The sequence below is a fragment of the Paralichthys olivaceus genome, chromosome 1, assembly GCF_024713975.1.
Source record: "Paralichthys olivaceus isolate ysfri-2021 chromosome 1, ASM2471397v2, whole genome shotgun sequence".
Taxonomy (NCBI): domain Eukaryota; kingdom Metazoa; phylum Chordata; class Actinopteri; order Pleuronectiformes; family Paralichthyidae; genus Paralichthys; species Paralichthys olivaceus.
This window is the reverse complement of record NC_091093.1, coordinates 30,691,773-30,704,705: the sequence shown is the minus strand read 5'-3', so window position 1 is coordinate 30,704,705 and position 12,933 is coordinate 30,691,773. Positions and strand designations below refer to the sequence as shown.

Here is a 12,933-nt window from a genome sequence, read left to right as displayed (position 1 = left end):
CTCTCTGTCTCTGTGTCTCTGTCTCTCTGTCTCTGGGTCTCTGTGTCTCTGTCTCTCTGTCTCTCTGTGTCTCTGTGTCTCTGTCTCTGTGTCTCTGTGTCTCTGTGTCTCTGTCTCTCTGTGTCAGTGTCACAGGAGTTAAACTGTGACGGCAGCGGCTCCGCTGACTGAGTCTGTGGAGAGAGTGAATAATGAAGTTATCACATGACTCTGAGGTCAGCCGGGGTCACGATCCTCCGACTATGAGATGCTTCCACTTTCAGCTCGATTTTTCTCAGAGCAGGATTGATCCTCTCTGCCAGCGCTGGGCCTCTGTTACTGTGTGTGTGTGAGTGTGTGTGTGTGTGTGTGTGTGTGTGTGTGTGTGTGTGTGCAGGCTTAAGTGAGTTCTTTGTCATATCGATTGATGCTCCTTTGTAAGCTCTGTGGCTCGGATGTTTGGGTGTTGAATGAAAATGTTGCCGTGCTGCATGCTGCGTCTTTGTGTGTGTGTGTGTGTGTGTGTGTGTGTGTGTGTGTGTGTGTGTGTGTGTGTGTGAGAGCGGACTTTGCTGCTGTTCATTGTCGCTGACACCGTGTTGGCTGCAGTGACTCCGAGCAGCTGTTGGACTCAGCAGGTCTGTGTCCTCAGGGATCTGCAGCGTGTCAACAGGAACTCTTTGTATCATCAGCCTCTGAGGTGTGTGTGTGCGTGTGTGTGTCTGTGTGTGTGTGTGCGTGTGTGTGTGCGTGTGTGTGTGTGTAAAACCTCTCTTGTTTAACCAAAATCATATAGTTAATAAAACCTACAACAAACTCTTCATGGTGTTTCCTCGTCACTGAGGCCGGAGACGCCCACTCTGCTGATGTGTTGACATGATGTCAGAAGGTTCTTGACTCAGAGTCGATTTCTTCATGTTGTTGTTGTTGTTGTTGTTGTTGTTGTTGTGAATCCTCAGCTACAGATGTGTGTTTGAATTTCTCAGTTTGGGCTGAAATCAGATTCTGTTATTAGAAACGCTGACGCTGCTGAAGAGTCATATCTCTGGTGGAGCGTGAGATTATGGGTAACAATCAAATGATGTCACAGCAGTTTATTAAACACGTAGACGTTCTCTTTCCCTTTTTATAAATTCTGAAGGAACGACGAGCTGTACCCCCCCCCCCCCCCCCCCCCCCTCTCCTGTGCCACGCTCCAGCCAATCAGAGCGCAGCAGCTGGCAGACAGGCAGTAAGCTGGTATTTGGGTCACAACAGCAGGACGCCGACTCAGCTAACAGAGCTGCTCATGGAGACGCTGACGTGAGACAACACGACCAGAGACAGAGAGGAAACTGTGAGGTTCAGTGTCGGGGACGTTTCTTTAGGACAGAACGACGACGCTCGAACCTGACGAGACGATGTTTGTTATTCTGTAAATCTGAGTCTGTTCCATGTTGTTCTGTGGCGTCAGTGTGTCAGTGTGTCGGGAGATAAACGATCCTCTGTGTCAGACCCTCACACTACAACTGAAACACAGATTCAGAGTCTCCTGCTGTTTCACCTTCTCTAGTTCTTTGCTTTTGAATATTCGAAAGATGAACTGAACTCCAGTGGATCTGGAGAATAAAAAGCGACGAGACTTTGTCTATAACAAGATGTCGTCACCTTGAGCAGCAGCAGCGTTTCAGTTTGAACTTCAGGGAGCACGAGGGAGAGTCGGGTTCCAATCACAGCTCAGGCCGATCGTCGTCCCTCAGTGTGAGACGGTGAAATGTCTTCGTACAGAATCTGGCAAATAAAAAACGATGAGCAAACGTCCTCCAGATTCACTCGTTCTTCCACTCGAAGCCGTTGACTCAACTGCTGACGACATGGGTAACACGGGTCCTGAAGCTGATCACATGACGTAAGAACGCTGACTCACGTGAGCGCACATCACCTCAGCGTGTGTCACAACGCTCCGTTCACGTGCAACAGCGTCAGTGCCATGACCTCGTCTGTGTGGAGCGGCAGGTCTGGTTGGAGTTGGAGTTTTGATTATTCAAAACATTTCCAGAAGACGACGTTCCCTTGAATTCAGACCGACCGTGAATCCTTTTGATTTTGCACCCACGGGTCTCGTAATGTGACGCCACGCGCCGCCGTGAAAGTGATGATAAAAGTAATTTCCTGCTTATTGCGTGTTGTACACGGACGGAGCGACTGATGAGATGCAGGATGTCTCCAGCTGTTAATACTGACGGACCCTCGAGAGCCCCGGTGTTCAGCATCATCTGTGTGTGTGTGTGTGTGAGAGTGTGAGTGTGTGTGTGTGAGTGTGTGTGAGTGTGAGTGTGTGTGTGTGTGTGTGAGTGTGAGAGTGTGTGTGTGAGTGTGTGTGTGTTCAGGGAGTTGGAGGTCACTCGTGTGTCATAGCTATATTAGTAACTGCCGTGCTTTCGTGAGAAAGACATCAGGGCTCATTAACAGCCGTGGTCTGACAGGCGAGCCGAGTCAGGTCGGACTCATGTTCGAAAAATTAATTTGCACAGGAAGTGTGTGGTGTTGGGGGGTGGGGGGGTTTGTTGGGGAGTGTCGGGGGGGGGGGGGGGCTGGCGAGCAGGCGTGTCTGGAGAAGGTGATAAAACAGTCAGAGACTAATTACAAAGCTCCGACTGTGAAAGTGGAAGTTTTGCTGCAGGGTTGAATGTTTCACTGAGGTCACACGTGAACCGGCTTCATGTTTCGTAAGTTCTGTTTCACAGTTTCTCCTCGTGAAGACTTTTCCCTCTGATCTGCCTGAATGGTTTAGCTCCTGTGAGTAAACCTCAGCGTCTGTTTCCCGGTTTCTCTGATGTTTTCTGGACGTTTCTTCTTTGGGTCAAAGTCCAACAGATTCAATCTACGTGCTGATACAGTTGTGATATTTTTGCCGTTGGTGGTTATTGTGTTTTGGCAGAAACGACTGAGACACTAACAGAAACTGGAATATGACACTGAACCCCAGCGCCACGTTTTCAAGGTCGAGAACTCAATTTAAATTGAGATTGAAATGACAAACACCGAACGTTTCAGGGTTCTGTCTCTGATGATGAATACTTCTTGTATTTATTCTTTATTGTTGATCAGGGTTTTTACTCTTGATCTTTTCCTTCATTCAAAGTAGACTTAACTTATTTATCTGACACCAGAGTGTCGTCTTGCAGGTAACGGGCGGTGCACTAGTGGAAAACGGTCTGCAGATTTGATTGACAGCTGCTGTCAGGACTGTTCCGCTCAGGACGGCTTTGATTTCACCTGATAGGTCAACAGGTCGGATGGTGAGCGCCCCCTGGAGCGTGAGTTAAACCACCACGTCTGCATATTTCAAACAGTCACAGTTATGAATGTGAATTTAACTCCCTACAATTAAACGTTAGAATTCAAGTGACAGACTGAGGTTTTCTGAGACGTGATGAAAAACACAGTGACAGAGAAAGAGCCTGAACTGAATTTCATTGTCAGCGTGACTAGATCACAGGAATCAGTGGTAATTGAAATGTAATTGACTGTCAGGGTGGTCGTGGTGGAAGTAATTTCCAGTGGTCACAACAGGGCAGAGAATAATTCAACCGTTCACACGGAAGAAAATGAAAAGAGAAAGAGGAGGCGTGTGTAGAAACATCCAGAGACGCCACAGAGGGAGGCGTGAAGGATTCAAATTGAAAATCACCAGCTCATCAGTCGTGTTGAATCCAAAGTGGCTCCACGCTGAGCACGAGGAGGAAACACGTCGTCCCACCTGTCTGTTGTTCACATGAACCGCAGAGACAGTTTGGTCTCGTGTGAGCAGCAGGTGAATACTGAGGTCGGCCAGCAGGAGGCGCTCGCTCAGTCCACAGAATGGGGGATTCTGGATTCGCTGAAAACCACCAGAACAAAAAAGACACGATCAGAGGAAGTCTGATAATTAGACAAAACTTCAAATCAGCTGCTCAGTCACACCTCAGCTATGTTCAGAGGTTCTATGAACTCAGAGGAATCATGTTCTGCTCACGTTCAGGTCGATAGTTTTAATTTGACTGTAAAATGTTTTCATGCTCTAATGTTCAGGAAACATCACGTCCCTCAGTCCGTCCATCACTGCTGCTCCTCTCTTCAGCCTCTGTCTCAAACACTCTGTCTCTTTAAGATTCAGCCTGGTTCTTCCCTTACACCTGAAACCCCCCCTCCTCTGCAGCTCACATGGTACGTCCCTCCAGAAACGCCTCCATATAAGGAGTCCACATGCTGAGCTCTGGTTGGACTCACTTCCTGAGTCTGGAGCAGAGACGACAGGAGACTCAGAGGTTTGTTTGAAACTTAAGTGAAATGTGGATAAATGAGTGGAGCTGCTGCTTCTTCCACATTTAACAGTTGTTCTCAGATCAGTTGTGTGACTCAAACACTCAGAGGGTTAATTTGGTGTAAGTTGATAATGTGCAGCTGGAGACTGAGACTCAGACGTGCGACAGACTTTCAGGGGTTTTTCTTGAGAAACAGAAGTTGTGTCTGTGCTTTTATTTTGATATTTGCTCCTGTGCCTGGGAGCCTCATGACTAACATGAGGCTGAACGTGTTTTCATTTGTTTTTCAAGAGGAAAGAAAGAAATGTAAAAACATTTAACTGGGATTTAGACGTCAGGGATTTTTCTCATCTTTACATTTGAACATGTTTTAAGATCCTGGACTTTTGTGCAGCACCCTGAGAAAACAGTTTGTTGTGATACTGTGCTATAAAAATACATTTGAGTGAGTGAACATGTTTCTGCTCCTCAGGCAGCAGCTGTTTTACGTTTGATTATTAAAAAGGCAGAGAAATCGTTTTAAGACCTGCGATGAAATCAGGAAGTGTTCCTGACGTGTTCCTGACGTGTTCCTGACGTGTTCTGTTTGTGAGAACAAATGTCTGAGTCAGTGTCTCTGGACATGTTCTGGATCTTCTCCTGCAGCCTCCAGTAAAACATCTGTGAAATGTGAGTCCATGAAAGAAAACATCTGGAACCTTCTCAGTGAGCGAGTGGACGTGTCTCTGAGGTTTCTAACTCGTGACGGACGTGAATCTGGAAGAACACAAATCTGTCAGGATGAAGAAGAGGAGCCTGTTGTGAACACAATCTCCCACTAGGCTGCGTTTCTCTAACTATGATCTTAAAGGTTTATTCTAATAAAATACTACTTTCTGCCAAAGTACCTCAAGTTTTAAAGGTTTTTAACCTGAAACTAATTAAACTGAATTCCCGTACTCACACTCACATCCGTGTTGATCCTGTCATAGAAGTGCAGATCTTTGTCGTCCAGTTGGGAAACATTACGTCCATGTGGTCTCAGAAATGTTGTCCTGAGGCTGCAGCCAGAAATGTTTGGGTTTTTTTATTCACACCTCTACGTCATATGAACAGGATTTCTAATTACTTGATAATGTTTTGCTGTATCTTGTTTTGAATCAGTTCCAGTCTCCTGCTGCTGGAAACACCTCCTCCTCCACAACTGAATATTAATCCTGATGTTCACAAACACTGATTATTGATTCACTGTCTAGATCTTTTTAATTCTGTCGACTTGAGATGAAGAAAAGAGAAACTTGAAATGTTGCTGGTTCCATTTTTTTCTTTCAGAAGACGAACGTGTCTCAGATTTTTCTCAGACGGATCCGACTGATCCTCTGAGGAAAGAAACGAGGAGCAGGTTGACTGTGATGAGTTCGGAGGAGGCTTGCGTCATGGGTTTGGGAGTTTGGCTCTTCCTCTTGGCATCAACAGCACTTTTCAGTATTGTCAGAAGTCTCTCCTCCTCCTCCTCCTCTTTTCTTTCCTTTCATCATGTGGCTGAACGAGGATGTGAAGCTTCTTTTCCTTTACTTTTTTCTTCCTCCTCTCGTTTCTGCTCAGATTCGGTTCGTTCCCCTGCTCTCTCTCTCTCTCTCCTGTGGGTTAATTACTGTGTGTTGCTGCTTCCCCCTCGATCCAGTTACGTAAAACTCAACTCATTAAAGTGACGAGCTGGAAGTTTCTCCGTTCTCTTGTCATGACAAGATTTCCCTCTGATGGCACGTTGACAGCGACGCAGACTCGTGGCCATTAAACTGGCCTGAGAGCTGTCGACAGCACTCAGCTTCTGCGGAACATGGTGCTGTTCACTAGGACGGAGAATACGACCAATACATACTGCAGACGGACAGAAATACAACGTAATACTTCGTGTATGCGCTTTATTTTGACTTCTGAATTACAAAATAAAAGCATTACAGCTTTTTCTAATCTTGAGAAGTGTAACGTAGTTTAACTTTCTGGCCTCAAGACATTTTTCAACTTAAGGTCCCCCGTTACTTTAACATGTACTCAAATACAATTTCAAGTGAGTATTTCAAGTACTTTCATACTTTTATTCTTCACTGTACTTCAGAGGAAAATATTCTTCTCATATCTCTGCACCACTGAAAGCTGTCGTGACTTTTACATTGTAAAATACAGTGAGTGTCACAGACTCCAATAAAGATGGATGACGCATCTTCACCTCCATCACGTGACGATGAGGCTGAAATATCTGGAGCAGCTGTGGTCGATCGTTGACCAATCAGGAGTCAGTCTCAGCTGTCAATCATCACGTCTCCGCCTGTTTTTCTATCATCAAGTAACTGATGAAACCAAACTGATGAGAAACATCAGAGAGAGAAGAACGAGCTGAAACATCTTTACTAACATTTATTTACTTTCTCTACTTTGAGTTTTATACTTTTTCATGTCTCGTCTGTTAACATGGAGCCACCAGCGTCCATCTTTATTTACAGTGATATATAAGCATGTGAGATATAACTAAATGCTAATCACACAGTGCATCTATGAGCAGGACACTTTGGCATGTAGATGGGATGACTGGGGATTGAACTTCTGACCTTCTGGTTGGAGGACGCCCGCTCTACCCCCTCAGCCACCCTCTGTTTCCACTCTTTGCACTAAGCTAAGCTAACCTGTTTCTGAGCGTAGCCGTGTATTTGAAAGAAGATGTGTGAGGGGAGTCAATCTAATTCTTACTGTTTCATAACAGTAACATTATTTTCATCTCAGCCTCCGAGTGTGTGTAGTTTGATTCTTTACTGTTTGTTGTGTACGTTGGAACGTCCGAGCTGAGGCAGAGATGTCGTGACACCACAGTGTTTGTGTGTTTGTGTGTTGCCGTCGGCCTCCTCGTGCTAATGGCCGCCTCTGTGGGGAACTAACTTGTGCACAGCGGGCAGCTGAAGACGCTCTCTGACTCCATCACTGTCAGACGCTGCTCCTCTGCAGCTGCACGACTGCGACGCGCTGCGTTCACGTCCTGCAGGATCCACCGTACTGGAATATTTCAGTGCTTTTACTTTGAAACCTGAGCACAGTGTGAGGCCTGTCTTTTACCAAAGCTTGTTTCAGACTGAGCTCTGAAGATCCTCCGTGTTTTCTCCGAGAGGCTCCGCAGCTCATGTCGAGTTTCTCTGCCTGGCCTCCTGGTGGACACTCTGTGGAAGTCAGGAGGATTAGATGAAAAAAACAAAAAGGACACAAATGAATCCAAGACACCGACAAAGATGTTGAGAGAGTTTGTGGTGATAAGTTGAGACAAATTGAGTTTTAGATGTAAAAGATCTTTTATTTCAGTATTTCCTCGTCCTCGTGCTTCACTCGAGGCTCTGACTTCCTGCCGCTCTGCTGATTGGTTGTTTCTCAGTAAGTGGGACATGTGGGACGTCTCCGTCGGCTCCGAGGTTTCACTTCGATGAAGTGCGTCGACTGAGGCGGGAAAACAACGGAAGGAAATGCAAATTGAACGTCTGAATAAACAAGTATTTACAGAATGACATTGATCTGTGTCTGCTGCTGTGATGGCGTCCGGCATCGCTGTGTCGAGTCCCCCGGTACGACCTGAACGCACCATGAAGCCTTTTACTCCCCCACACTCTCTCTCTCTCTCTCTCTCTCTCTCTCTCGTGGCCTGACCTGCTTTCTTGGCCTCCCTCGTCTTCCTCTCCTCCCCCCCCGTCCTGCTCACCGACAGAATAGAAAAGAGGAAGAAAAAAAGGCGGAGCTGGTTTAATTAATTACCTCATTAATGGAGAAGAAGGAGCTGGTTTGATAAAGATTTGGAGAAATGAGGGAGAGAGAAATAACGTGTGGTGGGTTTCATGTCGTCAGGGGAGGGAGGAGGGGGAGTGTAATGATGGGGGGGGGGGGGGGGGGGGGGTAACCTTGACACACATGTGGCTGTTGATGTGAAGCAGAATGAAATGAGCTCAAATGTCCAAACAGAAACTAGAATGAATCCACAGTCATTAAAGCACAAGCAGCCGAGAGCTGATTGGCTGTCGGAGCCGAGCGGCAGCATCATGTGTTTCCTGGTAGATTTCCGAGCTGAGCACTAACCATTGGTCTCTCTCTCCTCTCTCTCCTCATGCTCTCCTCTGATTGGACGGCTTCCTCCTCCTGTCAACACGATGACGTGAAAACAGGTAAGAACCGCTTGTTATCGTTTGAATCAAAACTTTATTGATGGTTTGTCTGTCACATGATCAGCTGAGTGAACTGTTCCTGAGCTCATCAGTATCGACATCCCTCAATGAGGAACCTGGATTCTGGAATCGGGGCCCAATAGTACTTATTTGTTTGTACTTTGCTTTCTCTGTAATTCCAGAAAAGTAAAACATGTATTGATTACATGTTTTACTTGTTAGCTGCTCACGTTAGCTGCTAACGTTAGCTGCTGAGGTTTCTTCAGTTCCTCTGGACACATGTAGTTTTCTTTTAATTGGCTTCACTCCTGGACGTAGCTTCCTGCTCCTTCACTGAACCTAATCAATAAAAAATACCATGAAAACATGTTTAAAAACCCACTGCCGTCCAACCAGACCTTGATCATCTCCAACCCAGCGGTTCCTCACTGGTCTGGAACGTGGTGCGGGACGGCGGAACGGCGTGCGATGCTTAATTCATGGTATGAAATCAATGTTCAGGTCCGTGTGATCTCATTAGCCTCAGTGGACAGGGAGAGCGTCCACGTGTCTCTGGGCATCGCTGCTAAACCAGAAGCAGCAGTTAATCAATGTTACAGAGCGGTGGGGGGGGGGGGCTCGACTCGACCGATTGACTGGAACAAAGGAGGATGGCATCAAATGACAGAGCAAGGTGGGCGATGACAGGACCGATGTGAGGACGAATCGATGTCTTGATATGAGAGCGGAGAAAGAAATATGTTCTGTTTGAGTTTATGGTCGAAATGAAACGTTGGTTGTCTCTGATGAGACGTGACGAGGCCACAGCTCAGTTCTCAGGCTCGATTACAACACGAGAGGCAGCGGGTTCGTCGGTCGAGTCCCCGACAGGTGGAAACTGCGGCTGGAACGATGGGCGGTTCTTTGGTGTGAAGTCAGAAAGTATATTAAGTAAAATCCCATTTTACATTTTAACGATCTCTTCTGATACTTTCTTCTGAAAAATGATGATTTTTTTTAATTTACGAAGCCAAATGTGTCCCCAGTGGATTCGGTTTTCTGTGGGTGGGTGGAGTGGATCTCCTCAGGGAGCCATTCCGATCTCATGAATCCCCCGCTGCCTGTATGTTGTAAGCTCATGAACTACATCTATCACACGCTAGGCGCAGGGTTTGAGTGTCATTGAGAGAAGACCTCAGTTTCTCCTGATGGTGAAGCTGCTTCCTCGAAGGGAAGCTGGAAACGTTGAATATTCACTCAGTCGTTTCCTCTCTGAGTCTGAAGCTTCATGTTTCATCTGATCTGTTCATTTTAGTTTCACACGCACGTCCTGTCGTCATCACCTACGTGGGCGGAGTCTACCTGTACTTGACTCTGATTGGTTTGTAGATGGAGTCTGACGTGGGCGTGTTGTCAGGTGGGCGGTGTAGAATGAAGCGCTTCATATGGTTTCCATAGTAACATCATTACGGTATCACCAGCAGCATCGGTCCTCTCATTTCGATTGTGTATTTGTGCGTCTCCACAATCGTCCAGAGAACTGAAATCAGGCCGATCGTCCTCCGGAGTGGAGGAGACGGTTAAAGGAATCGAACGTGACGCCGACAGCACTGTTCGTCACTGTTTGAGGGGCGAGACGTCTGAGGGTCACACAAACAACACTGATCACCAGCGACGGCTCGAGTTCTGTGTTGTTCTTTAAGTCTTTTCGTCGACGAGCGCCTGATTCTCTGCGAGAACAATGTTCCATCCAGTGTTTTCAGTTCTTCTCCTGACACTTGTCTCTTCACAGGAGAACGTTTCTGCCGATTTCAGTTTGTTTCTCTTGAACCTCCGTCCGTGGAAAGGACACGGCGCCAACGTGTCGCTCTCGGACAGAAAAGTAAAGCAGCAGCTGTCTCACTTCAAATGTTTCAGTCCTGCTGAAGAAACGTCCTCATCCACAGAAAATAAAAACTAAATGTGCAGCGACGCTGGAAGAGTTTTCTGTGGAGCTGATGTGTATGGGCGGGACCTCTATACCTCGGCTCCGCCCCACGATCGCGTCAGCACAGACTTTTTGAATTCGAAGCATCGAACATCTTTTTTTCGTGTTTCTGACAAAAACGATGTGAAACTGAATGAAAGCGAAAAAATAATGACGTCACAAGTTTTCAGAGACAATATTTTTTCTCGTTGGATAAAAAAACGCGTTGAACATGAATTAAAGCTTCGTCTCAGCTGTTGGTTCGTTTCTCTCTGCTCTGCTTATTTAGCCATGAATGCTATCTTATTAGCGCCTTCCAGCTGGCTATGCTAATTCGCTGTAACCCCTCTGGGGACTGTTGCTCTCCGGTCACTTCTTCAACGTGATTATCAGCTGGTGTGTTGGTTCCAATTAGTCGAGACTGCGACAGAACAAAAGCTCCGGTTAACGTCCAGAGAAATTAAATTAAAAAAGGAAGGAATTATTTGCCGATGATTTTATTTCTTGCAACACAGATATTAGTATAAATGTAAATCAGCTGGCTGCTAAAAGAAAATTTTCAGTTAGAGGTCTTGAACAATATGGACTACATTACCCAGGAGCTTCTCTGGGACACAACGAGAGCCAAGATCACACAACCACGACAAAAAGAAAACACAAATCCAACAAAACATTCATGAAAAGAGATGCAAACCTTGTCTGGATAGTTTATTCTGTAAAATAAAAGTCTGCTTATGACCAAACATGATAATAACAAACTCTATTTATATATCACTTTAAAAAAACATTTACAAAGTGCTTCACACACACAAAAGAAGAAAAGTAAAAATCAAGAGACAATGGATGAAATAAAACAATGCAAAATAATAATTCTGATTAAATGCATTGTAATAAAAACAATAAAATAAAAACAATAAAACAAAGTTTTGTTTAAGAGTTTTAAAGGAGATAATGAGGCGGCAGATGGAGGAGAACCAGTGGAGCTGATATGGGAGGAGTTTGACTCGTCACGTTCTGTGGCTGAGCGACTTGACGTTTTACAACCAGCGATAACTTCCTGTTTTCAGCTAAAACGAACTGGACTCCAGTTAGTTCAGTTTCCGTTTGACTTCTTAATGTCATGAAGCTGCTGATTTACAACAGTGATGATCTCACAGCTTCCTCGGTGCAGGTCAAAAATAAAATCAAAGCTGTGTGAGGATACGTTCCTGCGTCGAGCACAGACTGGGTCCCTCACCTCCTCTTCCTGTTGCCATAGTGACCATTATACAATCTATAGACGAGCAGGTATTAATATAGTGATAAATGATCCCAGCTCATCAATTAATCAATTTTAAACTGAGAGAGCAAACAAACATCATCTTTACTGCGAGGCAGCAATAAAATACAGTTATTTCATTTTAATCTTTTCATTTTATTTTTGCCATAATTGAAGAAATTACCTTTTGCATATTTACATAAATCATATTTAAACTCATGCAGCAGTTTTTTGAGTCATCACAGAACGAGACAAACGCAGCTGCACGGTTTAAAGTGTCGGGTCAGTTTCATTCATCTTCCATTTAACGTCTTTTTCTGCTGGTTATTGTTCTGTTAGTATCTTCACATCTATAAAACAACGCACAGGGACTGAGGCGATCGAGGCGACTCGTAGTAAAAGCTTCATGAACTCGCCGAGTAGAAACGAGGACGTTTGTCAGTGTGAAAATGTCGGATTATTACTGTAGAAACATAACGATTCTAATAACTGAGGCGAACAATGAAGGATGTCAAACCTGAAGTGCTTCTGTGGTTTTCACGCTGAGAAGAATCAGTCAGTGGAGAAATGATGTGAGAAGCCGAACATTACTGAAGCTCTGATGTGGTTTTAGTGGAGGAGTTCTTATAATCCCCAGTGGATCCATGAAGCTGGAACTTAAATCTGTGATACAAGAGATTTTCCTGCTCAGACACGTGGAAACACGTCTGAGCCATGATCTGAGTCCGTGTTGGAACTCGTCATATGTGCTTATCTCTGTGTTCATGCCTCAGTAGCCAGAGGTATTATATTTTCAATGTCCAGGTTCCGTGTGAACGTGATGTGTGAATCAACACTTTGAGGAAATGTTTTCACTCGGAGACGAGGTCGAAAGGTCACGGTGACCTCACGTGGTCGATCACGTGATCAGGAATGCCTGAAGAGAATTTAAATACATCCGGCGCAAATGAACTGATTAGATTTGGAGATTAAAGGTCAAAGGTCACTGTGGTCTCACAAAAAATCCATCTTTGCCTCATGAACACGTCGTCTTCAGAACGTCTCAAGGACTCACAGACGTCCACGTTCTTTTGCTAAAGAATGATTATTTAGAGACGAGGAAAATGACATTCACCCGCTCGCTCTGGACTCTTTTCTCTCCGTCCCTCCATCCGCTCTCTTCCTCTCGTGAACGGGTGAAGGTGTCACTCCTCCGCTCTGTGTTGTGATGAACAGCTGCACTCGTTCTCCAGCTGCTCTGACATCAGTGAGACGTGGTGAATGTCGCCTGGGAGGACGTTTGGTCTCTAA

General features: G+C 45.4%; 1 protein-coding gene across 9 annotated transcripts in view; it reads left to right on the top strand.

Annotated features, from left to right (window-relative positions):
• Positions 1 to 12,933, top strand: part of LOC109645038 (serine/threonine-protein kinase BRSK2-like) — a 71,405-nt gene that overhangs the window by 24,994 nt on the left and 33,478 nt on the right. The window contains exon 1 of one of the 9 annotated variants that reach the window (XM_069527488.1): positions 8,230 to 8,440. The exons of the other annotated variants lie outside the window; for them this stretch is intronic. Coding sequence (XP_069383589.1) covers positions 8,383 to 8,440 — 58 coding nt within the window. The 5' untranslated portion in view covers positions 8,230 to 8,382. Of the gene's footprint in view, positions 1 to 8,229; positions 8,441 to 12,933 lie in introns of those variants that run through there. 9 annotated transcript variants of the gene reach the window in all.